The sequence below is a fragment of the Moschus berezovskii genome, chromosome 19 (assembly GCF_049115385.1).
Source record: "Moschus berezovskii isolate FMDL1 chromosome 19, NW_MosBer_1.0, whole genome shotgun sequence".
In the NCBI taxonomy this organism is placed as follows: domain Eukaryota; kingdom Metazoa; phylum Chordata; class Mammalia; order Artiodactyla; family Moschidae; genus Moschus; species Moschus berezovskii.
The window spans coordinates 54,313,888-54,332,156 of NC_142478.1; the positions used below are offsets into that span (position 1 = coordinate 54,313,888).

Below are 18,269 nucleotides of genomic sequence, written 5' to 3' on the forward strand. Positions count from 1 at the left end.
TTCATCTGCAGTATGTGTGTGATATCTGCAGCATGACCTCATCTTAATTCAATTCGATCTGCACAGATCCTATTTACAAATAAAGTCACCTTCATAAATGGACATGAATTTTGTGTGTGTGGGGGGGGTGGTGGTGGATAGGACACTATTGAACCCAGAATGGAGACTTCAGTGAGTGTAGACCTGGGACCCAGTGAGTGTAGACCTGTGCCATCCAGGCAGTTAGGTGGGGAGATCAGGGTTCAAATCCCTGCTTCACTACTCACTGGCTGTGTGACCTTTGGTAAGTTACTTAACCTCTCTGGGTCCCATGTGAGGATGATAACAGCACCTACTTCTACCTTATAGGGTTGTTGAGGATTAAATGAGAGAGTGCACTGTAGGTCCTGGAATTGCCTCAAGCCTGCAGCAAGCTCTGCTCCAGCGTTTACCATCTCACAATCTACCATCTCTCCCCAGCAGTTGGGAGGACCTGGGAGGGATGCAGACACAGCATTAAATAATCCGCAACGGTGTGAAAGTCACTCCCTTTTTACTGCTTCCCACTGTGTTCTAGAAATTTTTCATTGTCAGTACATGTAGATTACATGTGTAAATTTTTAACATGGGGGAGAGAAAAAAAGAAAGTGAGTAATGCTAATTTTAAAGGGCTATTATACAGGAAGTTTTAAAGACCTCTTGACCCAATGAAGGGCCTTCCAGCAGTCTGTGGGCCGGAGAGTGGGCACAGGGGTGCTCAGCCTGTGGTCAGGTCTGTGGGTGGAAAAGGCGAAGGGGACACTGGATGCTTATCAGGGGTGGGGGTGGCGAGCGGTGCTTTCCTCTTGAGAAGGCCCTCTTATGTTACCTGACAGCTTTAGTCCTTTAGCAAAGCAGGTTCCTTCCTGCCCAGCGATGGGTTGAGATTAAACGCCTGGTTGACAAACAAAAGGAACAGCTTCATCTGGAAAATTCCACTGCAGGGTGAGGCTTGTCAGGCCTTGAGTGCAGGGCCCTGGGGTTGCCTGAGTGTTCCCTGAGAGGTTGACTGGATTTAGGTGGAAAAGGGGTTCATTCAGTCAAGTAGCAAATTTTTCCTGAGCACCCACTATGTGCTGCCACTGTTCCAGGCACTGAGGATGTGGCCAATGCATAAATTAATGCCTGTGAGAATTCCACACTCCAGTTATGCGTTCTGTCAAGACAATAAAGTAGTTTGATGGGATAGAATATGACAGGGTATTGGCTGGGTGCGGGGAGGGGTGATGGAAGTGCAGGAGAGGGCGGTGAGCATTGAGTGGCGGGGAATGCCTCTCCGAGGAAGTGACATTTGCACAGAAATCTGAATAAAATAAGAGAGCCAGGGGACTTCCCTGGTGGTTCAGTGGCTAAGACTCTGTACTCCCAGTGCTGGGGGTCTGGGTTCGATCCCTGGTCAAGGAACTAAGACCTCGCATACCACAGGGTGCGGCCAAAAATAAAAATAAGATTTAAAGAGTAGGCATTCCTGTTATTAAAAAGAGGAAGAGAGAGAGAGAATCAGACATGGGCATCTGGAGAAAAGCATTCTGGCCGAGGGCACAGCGAATGCAAAGGCCCTGAGGTTGAAGGGAATTTGGCGTGTTTTGGAAAGAGCTAGGAGGTAAGTGTAGTTGGAACCCAATGGTTTGGGGGGGAATGGTGGGAATGAGGCCAGTAAAGTGAGTAAGACCAGACCATGCTGGGCCCTGTGGGTCATGGTGAAGAATGTGGATTTGGGAATTTAATTCCTTGTTCACTTAACATATGTGGTTTTCAAATACCAGTTAGGTGCTCAGGGTACACTTACCTGTGAAGTTAAACAGACTTTTATCTGTTCACACAGTAGAGGCTGGGGCAGAGCCCACCGGTTTCCCAACCACAGTTGAGAACAGAGGGGCGGAACCGAGGACCCGCGCTGGATGGGGTGAGGTGGACGAGGCACTCAGTGCCAAGTTGAAAGTGGTTCGCCCTTCGTGACCACCCCTGAGAACAAAGGAAGACTTTCGCGAAACTTGCACCTGGCTGCCTCACTGGCCTCATTCTCATCCGGGAAACTGCTGAGGATTTTCAGGCCTGGTTTCTACAGATGCAGGAGATCCCCCGAAGGATCTCGGCCCATCAGCAGTTAAGGGAGTAAAGATGGCCTCCTTGAGACCACCTTGGACCAGCGACCTTCAGGAAGCTTCCAGCAAGCTGGCCAGCTGTTCCTCCTTCGGCCCTGTCCTCCCCCTAGACGTAAGCACGTGTGTCCCGTTCACCTGTGTGTCATATATGAGCGGTGCCACCCCCATGTCCAGTCGTGTCCCCCATAAAGATGTGTTGAAGTCCTAATGCCCAGAACCTGTGAATGTCATCTGACTTGGAAATAAAGTTTTTACAAATGTAATCAAGTTGAGATGGGATCATTCAGGGGGACTTTCATAGTGGTCCAGTGATTAGGACTCCACACTCCCAATGCAGGGGGCCAGCTGGGGTTCCATCCCTGGTCAGGGAACTAGATCCTACATGTTGCAACTAAAGATCCTGCATGACATAAGGAAGACTGAAGATCCCGTGTGCCACAACTGAGACTCAGCACAGCCAAAGAAGTAAGTATTTTTAAAGAATTAAGATGGGGTGTCCAGAGTCCTAGCTTCCCAGAGGTAAGAATCTGCATGCCAAAGCAGGAGATGCAAGAGTTGCAGGCTCGATATGTGGGAGGGGAAGATCCCCTGGAGGGGGAAATGGCAACCCACTCTGCAGTATTCTTGCCCGGAGAATCCCATGGACAGAGGAGCCTAGTGGGCTGCAGTCCATGGGGTCGCAAAGAGTTGGACACGACTGAGCAGATTCAGGGTCCTAATCCAATATGATTAGTGTCCTTAAGAAGAGGAGAGATGCAGAGGGAGAAAGTCACGGGAGGATGGAGGCAGAGATGGGAGGGATGTAGTCACAGCCGAGGAACACTGGGCTGCAGGAAGCTGGAGGAAGCCAGGCAGGAACCTCCACAGGAGCCTTAGGAGAGAGTTCAGCCCTGCCAAGACCTTGATGTCTGACTCAGGGCCTCCAGAACTGTTATTCTAAGCCAAGAGTTTGGGGAACTCTGTTATGGCAGCCCAGGATGCCAGCTGGTGGCATTTTAGCAGGTATGGGTGCTAAGATCCTGAGGGGTGGCAAGACCTGCCCACCACCACACAGCTGGTCAAGATCACAGTCAGGACTTGAATTCAGGCTGCTTTAGTTCAACCTGGTGCAGTTCCCATACCCCACCCCCCAACCTGTCCCTTCACCTGTCTCCAGGGCTAAGGCGTTTTACATGTACGCAGGCCCCCCTGGGAATTTGGTCAAGTGTAGGTCCTGGTTCGGTTGGTCTGGGGTGAAGGATGGGAGGAGCGTCTAGGCTCTGCTCCCATGTGAGGCTGCTGCTGCTGCTGGTCTGTGGACAATGCTTTGAGTAGCAAAGATCTAGAGGATGACTTAACTGCCAGCCCAGACACTGTCCTATGTCACTCATGGAGCATCATTTTGTTCCATATTCATCCCTCGGAGACAATGACTCAGTCCATCGTGGGATGAATCCCAATTAGTTTAACCAGAGGTCAAGAAACTGGTTTTCTGTAGAGTAAAATAACAGTCCTTTTGGGCTCTGTGGGCCGGACTGTTTCTATCGCTGCTGTCTACCTTTGTAGCATCAGTTCAGTTCAGTCACCCAGTCGTGTCCAATTCTTTGTGACCCCATGGACTGCAGCATGCCAGGCTTCCTTGTTCATCACCAACTTCGGGATCTTGCTCAAACACATGTCCATCAAGTTGTTGATGCCATCCAACCATCTCATTCTCTGTCATCTCCTTCTTCTCCCGCCTTCAATCTTTCCCAGCATCAGGGTCTTTTCCAATCAGTCAGTTCTTCACATCAGATGGCCAAAGTTGTTGGAATTTCAGCTTCAGCATCAGTCCTTCAAATGCATATTCAGGATTGATTTCCTTTAGGATGGACTGGTTGGATGTCCTTGCAGTCCAAGGGACTCTCAAGAGTCTTCTCCAACACCACAGTTCAAAAGCATCAATTCTTCAGCACTCAGCTTTCTTTATGGTCCAACTCTCACATCCATACCTGACTACTAGAAAAACCATAGCTTTAACTAGACAGACCTTTGTCAGCAAAGTAATGTCTCTGCTTTTTAATATGCTGTCTAGGTTGGTCATAGCTTTTCTTCCAAGGAGCAAGCGTCTTTTAATTTCATGGCTGCAGTCACCACCTGCAGTGATTTTAGAGCCCGAGAAAAGAAAGTCTGTCACTGTCTCCATTGTTTCCCCATCTATTTGCCATGAAGTGATGGGACCGGATGCCATGATCTTCATTTTTTGAATGTTGAGTTTTAAGCCAGCTTTTTCACTCTCTTTCACTTTCATCAAGAGGCTCTTTAGTTCCTCTTTGCTTTCAGCCGAAGTGTGGTGTCATCTGCATATCTGGGGTTATTGATATTTCTCCCAGCAATCTTAATTCCCACTCGTGCTTCATCCGTCCTGGCATTTCACATGATGTGCTCTGCATTTAAGTTAAATAAGCAGGGTGACAATATACAGCCTTGACGTACTCCTTTCTCAATTTGGAAACTGTCTGTTGTTCCATGTCCGGTTCTAACTGTTGCTTCTTGACCTGCATACAGATTTCTCAGGAGGCAGGTCAGGTGGTCTGGGATTTCTATCTCTTTAAGAATTTTCCACAGTTTGTTGTGATTCACACAGTCAAAGGCTTTGGCGTAGTCAATAAAGCAGAAGTAGATGTTTTTCTGGAATTCTCTTGCTTTTTTCAATGATCCAACAGATGTTGGCAATTTGATCTCTGGTTCCTCTGCCTTTTCTAAATCCAGCTTGAACATCTGGAAGTTCTTGGTTCACATACTGTTGAAGCCTGGCTTGGAGAATTTTGAGCATTACTTTGCTAGCGTGTGAGATGAGTACAATTGTGCGGTAGTTTGAACATTCTTTGGCATTGCCTTTCTTTGGGATTGGGATGAAAACAGATCGTTTCCAGTCCTGTGGCCACTGCTGAGTTTTCCAAATTTCCTGGCATATTGAGTGCAGCACTTTCACAGCATCATTTTTTAGGATTTGAACTAGCTCAACTGAAATTCCATCACCCCCACTAGCTTTGTTTGTCGTGATGATTCCTAAGGCCCATTTGATTTCTCATTCCAGGATGTCTGGCTCTAGTTAAGTGATCACACCATCATGGTTATCTGGGTCATTAAGATCTCTTCTGTATAGTTCTTTTTTGTGTATTCTTGCCACCTCTTCTTAATATCTTCTGCTTCTGTTAGGTCCCTGCCATTTCTGTCCTTTATTGTGCCCATCTTTGCATGAAATAAGAGCAAGTCAAGTCTCCCCATAAAGCCCCTACTTGAGTCCCTCTCCCATATCTCATTAGTTAGAGTTGGGTTACACGACCCAACCTACAATTTTTTTTTTTTTTTTTACTCTTTGTAGCATAAAAGTGGCCATATATTAAAAATATTGGGCATGGTTGTGCACCAATACATTTTTATTATAGAAGCAGGCTTGGGGCCAGATTTTGCCAATGGGCCGTAATTTTTAGACCTCTTGTCTAAGCCAATCATGGTCCTTATGTCCCTTTGTTGGGTTGGGTCATGTAATCCAACTCTAGCCAATGAGATATGGGAGGGGGACTTTAGCAGGGGTTTTATGGGGGGATCCTGACTTGGTCTTAAAAAAGAGAAACACAAAAAAGAGCTCACTGGCTCATCTTGGGTTGTCCTTTATCCTATTGAGATGAGATGACTGGATCTGGGCAGCCATTTTGGGACCTTGAATGGCATGCTCTATATTGAGGATGGCAAAAAAGAGATAAGAGGGAAAGAGCTGGGTCCTGATGCTACCACTGAGCAGAATCAACTAACTCAGCAGCTCCTTAACCTCAGGATTTCTTATCATGAAAAATAGAGATCGTCTTCATTATTAAAGCTGTTTGAATTGAGATTTTTCTATTGTTTGGTGCCTAAGACATTCCAACTAGTACAGCCTCCTCCAGGTGCCCCAGGCTTTTGAATTGCTGACTTTCCTCCTGCAGCACCCTCTTCTATAGGTGCCACAGGCAGTGGCCCATGCCCAGGCCACAGGGCGCAGTGAAACCTGTACAGAATTGAAATTCTAGAGTTTTGGCTCCCTGCCCCAAATTGGTGTGTCCGTGGCCAAACCAAGTGGCCTTGTACCTGTAAAAACGAGGGCAGCTCCACTGGTCAGACAGGTTTGCGGTGAGATCCTAGGAAGATAAATAACAGTAGCTAAGACAGGAGGCAGGGTTCCACCCACAAGCCCTGGTCTCTCCTCAATTCCGCAATTCTGTGATTCTGTAATTCCGCGTGTTTTCCTCCTGACTACTTGAACTCTTGCCTCACTTCTGCACACAGCTCTTGGGCGACTGGAAGTTCTTTGGCCCGGGGCCCAGAAAGCCTGAACTGCCTGGGAGCTGTCATCCCTTCTGGGGCAGCCCTTAGGCAACCTCTGGCAGTGTGAGGGTCCCATCCCCTGACCAGGAGGCGGGGCAAACTGAGGTGTAACTCACGCCCCAGAGCCCTCTGCAGATCAGGGTTGGGACGGTGCCTCAGTGATAACCTCAGCTTAGCATCCTTCTCACTCTGTCCTGTTCCCCTTTGGGCCTCCCTTGGAGGACCTGGCCCCAAATCCTTATCTTAGCATCTGTTTCTGGTGGAAGCATAGGTAAGCTCCAGCACATACCCTGTGCCCATTGCTGCTCTAACTAATTATTAGTGTAATGTATTAACTAATCTCATCCTTCCAAGGACTCTCCCAAGCAGGTACTGTTATCCCATCTTGCAGAAAGGGAAACTGAGGCCCAGAGAGATTCAGTAACTTGTCCAGGATCACACAGCTTGTCTCATTCCAGAGTAGGCATCTTTCTTTAAAAAAAAATATTTTGGCCATGCTGCATGGCACGTAGGATCTTAATTCCCCAACCAGCGATTGAACCTGTGCCCCCTGCATTGGGAGCATGGAGTCTTAACCACTGGCCCACCAGTGAAGTCTTCAGAGTTTGTGCCTTAGCCATTGTATTATACTATGCAATCAAACTCTGGGACCAAAATCCCAGCTTTTCAAGCCCTGGCTTTGCACTTTGCTAGCCAATGAAATATGGAGGGGGACTCCAATAGAGGCTTTCTGGGGGTGGGAGGTCTTGACTTGCTCTTTAAAAAGAGAAACACAAAAAAGAGCTGACTGGCTCATCTTAGACTGTACTTCATCATAGCGGGATGTGATGAAGCCATTTTGCCTCCTTTGAACCTTCTGTGTGCTAAGTCACCTCAGTCGTGTCCAACTCTTTGTGACCCCATGGACTGTATGCCACCAGGCTCCTCTGTCCATGGGATTCTCCAGGCAAGAATACTGGAGTGGGGTTGCCATTTTCTACTCCAGGGGATCTTCCCAGTGCTGGGATAGAACCCGTGTCACTTATGTTTCCTGCATTGTCAAGCAGGTTCTTTACCACTAGCACCACCTGGGAAGCCCCTGTGGACTTTAGTCTTTTTGTGTATTGAATGGGTTATCATGAGAATTAAGTGATTAATTCTTGTAAAGGACTAAGTACTCAATACTTGTCAGCTGGTGTTGTTATTATTAAGAAAGGGATATCTTAGAGGTGGCTTTACCCGGCTGGGGAAGCGAGTGGGCGGGGAGCCTGGGGACCCCTGGGTGACCCCTGGGGGAGGAGGAGAGAGAGGTAACCAGCTGAGCCCCAGCTCACTCAGTGCCAGGAGAGGCAGGATGGGGCCCACGCAGAGAGAGGGCAGCCAGCATGTTGCCATGGCAGCAGGCTCCAGCAGGTTCCCAGCTGTCCAAGGAGCCCGTGGGTCTTCCACCCACCTCCCTGACTGAGGGCCGCCAGGTGGCTGCGGGGCTGCCGTGCCCGTGGGCAGCCTCCTGATTTACAGCCAGAGTGTCTTCTGGTTCAAAGCACACAGCACTCAGTTATGACCCATGCGGGCGGCCACGCAGGGAAACGTCAGGGCCACCCCTGAGGCTTGATTATCATAAAGAGCCTGTCAGGGCCACCCCTGAGGCCTGATTAGCATAAAGAGTCTCCTGCTGTCTGAGCAGGGTGGGGGTAGGGTAATAGGAGTGGGAGGTGGGATGGGCTGAGGCCAGCCCTTTCCCACCAGGAGCCCCACCCCCTTTCCTATGCCATTTATCTGTCTAGGAGGTTGGAATAGAGGTTTCGAATCTAGCTGTGAGGACCACATATCTGCCAGGGGCTCTGCTTGGATCAGTCCCTCCTAGTAGCTCTGAATAGTTGCTGCGTGCCAAGTGCTGTCTTTTTTTTTTAACTTTATTTTTATTTTTTGGCCATATTTTGAGGGTTTCGAGATGTTATTTCCTCAACCAGGGATTGAACCCGTGCCCCCTGCAGTGTAAGCCCAGAGTCTTAAGCACTGGACTGCCAGGGAAGCCCCAGGTGCCGTCTCAAATACTTTGGGAACCAGTCCCTGAATCCTCACTAGTCTGTGACATTGGTCTAGCATTTTTGCTTCTATTTTATATATGGGAAAACTGAGGCACAAAGAGGCTTTGTGCCCGTCCCAGCAAGGCCTCTGCTTTCCCCCAACCCCACCTCATCCCTGTCCTGCTCTATTTCCCTGAATGCGGTCCTCAGATAATACCCAGGACACATGAGCAGACATTTATTGAGCCCCTACTAAATGCATAAAGAAAGCGGAGTGCCAAAGAATTGAGGATTTTGAACTGTGGTGTTGGAGAAGACTCTTGAGAGCCCCTTGGACTGCAAGGAGATCCAACCAGTCCATCCTAAAGGAAATCAGTCCTGAATATTCATTGGGAGGACTGATGCTGAAGTTGAAGCTCCAATACTTTGGTCACCTGATGTGAAGAACTGACTCATTGGAAAAGACCCTGATGCTGGGCAAGATTGAAGGCGGGAGGAGAAGTGGACAACAGAGGATGAGATGGTTGGATGGCATCACCGACTCGATGGACATGAGTTTGAGCAACTTTGGGAGTTGGTGATGGACAGGGAGGCCTGGAGTGCTGCAGTCCATGGGGTCGCAAAGAGTCGGATACGACTGAGCGACTGAACTGAGCTGAATGCAGGGATGGTTCTGGCCGCTGTGGTGAGTGGAGATGAATAAAGGCACAGCTGGGACCCCTAGAAAGAAGTGTGCAGACAGCCCAGAAATCCTGAGTTCTCTGCCTCCACTGAAATGTCTCGGCTCTGGCCTGCAGGAGGGGAGTCAAATGTGGCCTGCAAGCTTTTTTTCCCTCTGAAGGTAGGAACAAAGACAGTCTCACTCGGCAATTATAGAAACTCCAGTCTCCAGCTGACTCTTCTGCCGGATGGGATTTCTTTGAGGGTAAATATGAAATCAAACTTCAGGTTCCCTGGAGGGCTGTTCTGTGTCCCCCACCACCTCACTCCCCACTCTTAACAAGATCTCCCTCCCACCTGGGGGATGGGGGACACACAGACCCTCAGGGTAGTAGAGGGGAGACGCTCAGAATCAAGGGAGCCCAGGGGATGCCACAGCTGGGGCTTGTCCTGCCAGAGATGAGAACTCTCGGAGTAGAGGCCCCAGGGGTGACCCCCAACCCCATTCTTTCTAACAGTTTTTGCTCCTGCACTGCTGCCAGGCTGTGGAGCCTGGACGCCGGCTGCACATCTCTGGGGCTCAGTCTCCTCATCTGTAAAATGGGGCTGCAACCCCTGCTCTGCTCTGAGAAACCACCCTGTTTTGCAGACCTCATGAAAATAACACAGAGAAAGTGCCTTATAAACCGGAACTGTATTGTCGTGACTCATTTCTGTCCCACCTTCCTACCTCACGAGGCGTGGAGCCCCGTTGGAAACTTTCCTCCCTCCTTCCTGTCTCCTGTTTTTCCTTCTTTCCTTCCTCCTCTTCTCCCCTCCCCTTCCTTCCCTCCCTCCCACCCCACAGCTCCCCTCCCCCCTTTTCCTTCGCTCTCTACTCTCCTACTTGAACAGAAAAGACATTCTGAGCTCAGATCACTTTTTTTCCCCATGCGGAGGTGTGGGCGGTCAGGGGATGTTTCCTTCCCCCCATCACGGGTGGGGGTCCAGGGACCCTGGAAGGTGACAGCTCAGCCACGCAGAGCTGCAGGCAGGCGTGAGGAGGGAACATTATTCTCTGTAATGTCACGGTCATCCTCAGCACTTTTCATGTTCAAAGTGCTTCCTTGGCGCTAAATAATTAATTCTCGCTACACTCCTGTGCGAAGGAATAAATAAATGTCACTTGTGCGGGGTGACTAAGCCCGCGGGGAATCGGGGCTGACAGCTTCAGGCGCCAGCAGAGGGGTTGGCTGGGGACGTTGTTTTCAGAGCCCATGCTTGGGGCAGTGCTGACTGGGAGCTGGGCCAGCCTGGAGCCTCTGGGGGTGGCAGGGTAGGGCTCACATGGGCTCGGAGCACCTCCTTTTTGTCTGTTCTGGAAGGATCAGGAGTACCCAACGAGATACAGGCCCCAGACTTGCAGTTTTCTCCTGGTCCTCCACCTTCCTGTCTGTGAAATGGGAATCATCCTGGCGCTCATTTCCCAGATTCACTGGGACCCGTGCACATACAGCCCTTGTGGAGGTTGGCCCTGGGGAGAACTTCCTACATAGAATGTTCTTGTCACCTCACAGGCCCACTCTGCCTCCAACCCTGCAAGCCCTGGGGTCTCTTCCCAGGCCCTACTTTCCCCAGAACCTCACCATGGTTCCACCTACCCCTCATTTCCCACCCTTTCTCCTCCCCAGGCTCATCTGCTCTGGCACAAGGGCCCTGGTTCCCCACAGCTGTCTTGGGCACACAGAGCCTGTTCCTGCTGCGGGACTTCCCCCCTGACTATTCCCTTGGCCCACAACATTCTTCCTCAGGGAGTTTGAGGGCTGGCTCCTCCCATCATCCAGGTCTTTGTTCCATGTCACTTCCTCAAAGAAGCCTTCCCTGACTGTCTGTCTAAAATGACCAAATGGATAGGGACTTCCCTGATGGTCCAGTGGCTATGACTCCATGTTCCCAATGCAGGGGGCTTGGGTTTCATCCCTGGTCAGGGAACTAGATCCCCCATGCCACAACTAAGACCTGGTGCAGCCAAATATATAAAATATTTTTTAAAAAAGATAAGATGATCAAATGGATGAGCATATCACTGTTCTTCCCTCACCCCTTGTTTTTCACTATAGCTCGTCTGTCCTTTCTGCCCCAGAGATTGCAAGGTCACTTAGGGCAGAAACCTGTCACCTAGAGGGTGACCGCCCGGCATACAGTAGGTGCTCAATAGTTCGCTCACTGTTGTCATCAGTTTTATGACTGACACAGAGTAGATGTCTAATATGTATTTGTTTTGTTCACAACTGTATCTCCGATTCCTGGGGAAGTGCCTGGATGGAGACATGACTGAGTGATGAACACGCACGGTCCAGATCCAACATACTCCAGGGAGCCCAGGGGAGACCCAGAAGTCTGAGAGGAGACAGAGGCCCCTCACTCCACCCTGGAGCCCCCCCACACTGGCCCTGCTGAGCAGAGAGGAAGAAGGATATGTACTCAGCAGATACTTATTTTGTTTGTCATTGAACCTCCAGGACCAGCGTTTAGTAGGCACTCGGTACCTTAGGGAATGAATGAATGATGGGATGAAGGGGCTGGATTCTGAAACCCTAGAATCTTCCAGAACAGAAATGCCTGCACCGTGGGATGACAGACTGGGCCACAGCAGCTGGGCACAGCAGGCCTGCCCATGCCTGGCTGGTGGTGCATTCGGACGCCTCCCCCAGAGGAACATCCCCCCAACCTGGCAGGCGACACTTGGCTCCAACGTGCTCCACCAGCTCCGAGGCGGCTTGCCCCGGCACCAGGCCCGGCCACCGCAGAGGAGGAGGGGACTGCAGATGGCTGGCCATCTGGACACGTAGGAGGCTGTCCCGGCAGGCGCCCTCGCCCCTCCTCCTACCAGTCCATGCGGTACAGCCTCTCCCTCTCTGATCAGAATTGCCAGCAGTGGCGGGGGGCGGGGGGTGCTCCAGGGTGGACATGTCCCCTCCCAGATTTCTCATCTGGGTCTCCTGGAGTGTGTTGGGTCTGCCTCTGGCCCCATGATCCAGCATGGACCGGACCGTGCAGGGGGTCAGGAGGAATGTGATCAGGGCGACTAGGACCAGGCAGGTGGGCTCTGAGGACAGGGCGGGGGCTGGACCCATCCCTCCTCCTAGCACCTGCACTGTGCCGCCCACTACCTGCCAGCCCGGCAGGTGAGGCCAGGCAGCTGACTGTTCTTCCTTCCGACGGTCATCTCAGACCAGAGGGCATTGATACCTGCCTCCAGGCCTTACAGCAGAGATGGAGCCCAGGGCGGGCAGGACGGGGCCTGGGGACAGAGAACAGGAGCATGTATGTTACCTGAGTATGCATATACATGTCAGGGGTGCATGAAGGGAAGATGAAACTTTGAATACTCCAGTTAACATATTTGTTAGGCATTTTTCTGTTTTTGATTGAATTTATGTGTGTGTGTGTTAGTTGCTCAGCCATGTCTGACTCTTTGCGACTCCATGGACTATAGCCCACTAGGCTCCTCTGTCCATAGGATTCTCCAGGCAAGAATACTGGAGTGAGTTGCCATTTCCTTCTCCAGGGGATCTTCCCGACTCAGGGATTGAACCCGGGTCTCCTGGATTGGCAGGCAGGTTTCTTTACTGTCTGAGCCCCCGGGGAAGCCTGATTGTATTCATGATACATGTGAATTTTTAGCTGTGTGAAGATACACATGTGTATTTGTGTATGCCGACCTGTGCTGTTCAGTCTGAGTTGTTCAGTCGCTCAGTTGTGTCCAGCTCTTTGTGACCCTATGAGCTGCAGCGTGCCATGCTTCCTGTGGACTTTATTCTTAGGGCTAGGCCCCTGTGGAGGGGTTTGTGGACAGGTGGACTGCCTGCGTGTCTGTGTGTCCACAGTTGTGGGCTGGTGTATGGGTCTGCATGTGGTTTGCGTGTGTGCAGGGGAACAAGCTTGAGCGAGGGGCAGTGTGTCTGTCTGCATGTATATGCGTGTGTGCATATATGTGCACACATGCATTCAGTGGTCACACATGTGCAAAAGAATAGGATTGTGTGTATCTGTGTGTTGTGTATGTGAATATATTCATAGATGTGTCTGTGTAGATTGTGTGAGTATGTGCATGCATCTGTTATTACTGTTGTTCAGTCACTCAGTCCCGTCCGACCTTTGCGACCCCTTGGACTGCAGTGCGCCAGGCTTCCCTGTCCTTCACTATCTCCCGAAGTTTGCTCCTGTGTGTATGTGTGCATTTAGGGATGTATATGTGAGAGCACAGACATTGAAGCCAGATTACCTGTGGTCATGTTCCAGATCTGTCACTTACCAGCCCATGTGACCTTAAGTAGGTCATGTGATAGGGCAGCACAGCTTCTGTGGGAGGTTCAGAGATCCTGGGCCCTTTTGTTGGATCAGAGGTGAGTTCGGAGAGTCACGGACAGTTTCCTTTAAAAAGGGACATTTGAACTGGGTCTTGATGCATGAGTAGGAGTTCAACAATCAGAAAAAGTTTAGGGGAACTATCCAGGTAGATATCACAGCATTTAAGAAGTCAGTCCCTGATGCTATCCTTGGTCCAGGCTACCCTCTTCACTCTCCCAGCTGGCACAGAAAGTTTCTCTGCAAGTTTCTCACACCCTCTTTCTGAAGTGCATTCTGGTCTTTGGGACAGATTCCTCCCCTTCCTCATCACCTTGCTTTTGGGTCTGCTCCCTGGCTTCTCTTTGTCTCAATTTTCCTTTTTCTTTTTATGGCTGCACCACGCGGCATCTGGGATCTTAATTTCCCAACCAGGGATGGAACCCGGGCCCCCTGCATTGGAAGCGTGGAGTCTTAACCACTGGACCACAGGGGAAATCCTTCAGTTTTCTTTTCTCTTGTGAGGCTGCTGGTAGCTGTTTCTCATGGCTCGTTTCCTTCCTTACCCTTCATCGTACAGATGAGGGCATCAGTGCTGAGACGCACAGAGGTTTGCTTAAGGTCACATGGTAGAGCTGGGAAAAGAACCATCTCCAGAGGCCTCGCCTGAGCTCTGTTAGAAGCACCACACTCCGTCTCCATTTTGCCAAGGTTAGGTAGGACTTGGAGTTAAAACCTAGCACATCCTTCAACACGTGTTGGAGAGGCAATATTCAAATTTCATCAACTGAGCACGATAATTGGGCACCTACTCTCTGCCTGGCTTCCCAGGCAGCACTAGTGGTAAAGAACCTGCTTGCCAATGCAGGAGACATAAGAGATGGAAGTTTGATCCCTGGGTCAGGAAGGTCCTCTGGAGGAGGGCATGGCCACCCACTCCAGTAATCTCGCCTGGAGAATCCCATGCACAGAAGAGCCTGGTGGACTGCAGTCCATGGGGTGGCACAGAGTCGGACATGACTGAAGCAACTTAGCAAGCACGTGTGCGTGGCTCAGGGGACACATCAGTGTCAGAAGGTCCCGATCTGTGCTGTCCAGGATGGTAACCACGAGCCACGTGAGGTCTGTGTGTGGGGGGGAGCAGAACAGTAGCCCCCAAAGCTGTCCATGTCCTAATCCCAGAGCCTGTGAATACATGCCCTGACATGACAAAGGGACTTCACAGATATGATTCAGTTAAGGATCTCAAAAAAGGGAGATTATCCCGGATTATCTGGGGAGGCCCAGTGTAATCACAAGAGTCCTCAGGAAAGAGACAGGAGGGTCAGAATCTGGTAAGATGCAGCAATGGAAGCAGACGTCCAAGTGATATGGGTCCTTGAGCCTCTAGAAGCTGGAAAATCAAGAAGACAAATTTTGCTCCCCCTACACCTCACCCAAAGTCTCCAGGAAGGAACACAGTCCTGCCAACACCTGGACTGCAGATCAGTGAGGCCCAGTGCAGACCTCGGCCCTCCAGAACTATAAGATAATAAATCTATGTTGTTTGAAGTCACTAAGTCTGTGGTCATTGGTTACAGCAGCAAGAGGAATCTAATACCTGTGGCTGTTCACATTTACATTTAATTAAATTTAAAAGCCTGTTCCTTGGTCATAGCAGCCACATTTCAAGGGCTCAATAGCCACCATTCGCTCATTACGAATGTTGGGCCACACCGGTTTAGACAAACACAAGCAGGCAAACCAATAGGCAAGGAAACTCCAGATGGTGACAACTCCTGAAGCCTAAATCTACTGAGACATAAGAGCTGCCTCCTGGGGGTTTATTTCTCCTTAAATCCATAATGGGCATTGGAGACTCAGAGAAGTTAAGTCACTTGCCCAAAGTCACACAGCAAGAGAAACAGAGGACCAGGGAAAGTCAGACTGCCCCAGCAGGTGTCCAAGCAGGCAGAGCAAGGTGGGAATTCAGCCTTTCCAGCAAACAAGAGACCTCCTGCAGTGAACTCCAGACCCCTTTCCCACAAGCCTCTCACCCTCTTGAGAACATTTCCACCCAAACATGGGCCAAGGTGACTGTGTTCATTTCCTGAGGCCGCCATAACAATGACCACAAACTGGGTGTCTTATAAAACAGAAACTTAATCTCTTAACAGTTCTGGAGGCTGAAACCCTGAAGTCAATGTGTCAGCAGGGCTGTGCTCCCTGAAGGCTCTGGGGAGAATCTTCCACACTGCCTCCAGCTCCTAGTGGCTGCCGGCTTCCTTGGTTTCCCTTGGTGTGTGGCCCCACCACTTCCATCACTATGTCCACGGTCACATGGCTGTCTTCCCTCTGTGTATCACTGTGTCCAAATTTCCAATAGCCAATGAGCGAATGGTGGCTATTAACTCAATTTGATCTGCACAGAACCTATTCCCAAATAAGGTTACCTTCAAAGGTGGACACAAATTCTGGAAGGGGGTGGGGTAGGTGGGTGGATAGGACACTATTCAACCCAGAATGGAGACTTCAGGCAATTATCCTGGGACCCAGTGAGTGTAGACCTGTGCCATCCAGGCAGTTAGGTGGGGAGATCGGGGTTCAAATCCCTGCTTCACTACTCACTGGGTGTGTGAACTTTGGTAAGTTATTTAACCTCTCTGGGTCCCATGTGAGGATGATAACAGCACCTACTTCTACCTCGTAGGGCTGTTGAGGATTAAATGAGAGAGTGCACTGAATGTTCTGGAATTGCCTCAAGCCCGCAGTGAGCTCTGTTCCAGCGTTCAGCATCCTAACAGTCTACCGTGTCTCCCTAACTGTTGGGAGGACCTGGAGGGATGCAGACACAGCATTAAATAATCCTCAACGACAAGAAAGTCACTCCCTTTTTTTCTTTCCATTCTTCTGCCAACTTCAAGGAGAAAGTCTCTGCGGGGTGTTGATATGCCTTGGACACCTCGCTCAGGCTGCCTCAGCTACCTTTACAACAAAGCAGGAGAAAAGTTTCCATCTCGAAAAAATCTTTGTGTCAGGTCAGGCAGCAGGCTGGAAGCCAGATTTTGGTGAACCCCTTCATGTCCTTTGCGTTTATTTTCACAGTCACCTTCTGTTTACAACGTGTGATATCAGCTTTCCCAATTACGGGGTGATCTAAACTGTCCTTTTGAAGTCAGTGCGTTTTCTGACAGAGCAGGCACGTGGTTAATGTTAAAGAATTAAGCAAATGGCAGTTCCGGTGTGAAGAGGGCAGGACCCGTTCCCATGGGTGCTACAGGGGTGTGGGGGCAGAGCTGCATGGGGTCGCCCTGGGGAGGGGGGATGGCAGCCGCCTGGGAGTTTGAGGTCCGGAGTGGAGTGTTTGCTTGTAAGCTTCGAACAATCCGATTAGCCGGATTATCTCCTGATCTGTGTAGACACCACCGGGGTACCATGCACATTTAACATGCTCTCTCTTCCTTCATGGGGGCTTCTCAGGTGGCACAGTGGTAAAGAACCCACCTGCAATGCAGAAGACACAGGAGATGAGGGTTTGATCCCTGGGTTGGGAAGGTCCTCTAGAGAAGGACATGGCAACCCACTCCGGTATTCTTGCCTGGAGAGTCCCACAGACAGAAGAGCCTGACGGGCTACAGTCCGTGGGATCACAAAGAGCCCGACAAAAATGAGCACACACACATGCACGCACTCTTCTTTAATCAGAGGTGACCTACCCAGGACAGCAGGACAGAATGGGAGCCAGGAAATGCCGCAGGACCTGAATGAAAGGGCTGACACCAGAATGGGGCTGATAAACGGGGACCCATTGCCTCTTCCAATCTCAGCAAAAGGAAACTCTCCTTTTGCATAACCCATCTCCAGGGTTATGCAAACATCTAGCAAGTTCACCTTCAAGGGTTTAATTTGCCTCTTCACTCCCTTCCTTCCCTCCCACCTCCCACCCCCACTCCCTGCACTTTCAGAAGATGACAAGTGCCATTCACTAGTCAGTGAGAGCCGGCTGGGCCAGAGTTTCTGGAAGGACCAATGCTGCAAAGTAGAGTTTGTCCCCAAAGCATGTGAGGCCACCACTTTGTCCTGGGAAATTCATAGCATGTGCCCAGGGGTGTGGCTGGGCCAGCTTCTGCCAGTAGGGCACAGGGCTGTGTGTACCTCAGGGGACTCAAGGGTTGCAAGCATAGCCTCTTGTTTTTTCTCTTAGACAGACTAGCATTAACCCAGGGATAGGAGTGAATGAGCTTTGGAGAGAGATTCTGTTGTGTGATCAGACCAGTAAAACTCCCCATGAAAGCCTCTGCCCACATCTCCCCACTAGCCCACTCTTCCTGGTATCTGTTGCTATGGTAATAGACCACCCCAAACTTAGTCCATAAAACAAAAGCAATAACTTCATTATGCCACAGTTCTGGCATCCAGTAAGTTCAGCTAGGTGATCCCAGGCAGGGTCTCTTATTCCGTTGCAATCACGTGGTCCCTGAGGCTGGGGTCATCTTGACGTTTGCTCACTCACACATCTTGCAACTCACACAATAGATGCTGATTGTCAGCCAGGACCTCAGGGGCCTCTGTGGCCTCCTTGGGCAGGCTGGGCTTCCTCACAACATGGCAACTCCAGGAAATGTCCCAGCTAGGTGGGCCAGGAAGATGCTGTGTCACCTTCTATAACTTAGCTTCAGGAGTCACATAGTAGTGCTTCCCTGGTGGTCCAGTGGTTAAGAATCTTCCTTGCAAGTCAGGGGACACAGGTTCAATCCCTGGTCCAGGAGCTAAGATCCCATATGCCACAGAGCAACTAAGCCCATGCACCACAACTACTGAGCCTTCACTCTACAGCCCAAGA

The 18,269-nt window shown here is 50.3% G+C and overlaps 1 protein-coding gene across 1 annotated transcript in view; it reads left to right on the forward strand.

The window, feature by feature from the left end:
* SCARB1 (scavenger receptor class B member 1) overlaps positions 1 to 2,331 on the forward strand; it is a 200,724-nt gene extending 198,393 nt beyond the window's left edge. Inside the window, exon 12 of the mRNA XM_088828103.1 lies at positions 1,844 to 2,331. Coding sequence (XP_088684229.1) covers positions 1,844 to 1,846 — 3 coding nt within the window. The 3' untranslated portion in view covers positions 1,847 to 2,331. The remainder of the gene's footprint in view (positions 1 to 1,843) is intronic.
* Positions 2,332 to 18,269: the final 15,938 nt, after the last annotated feature.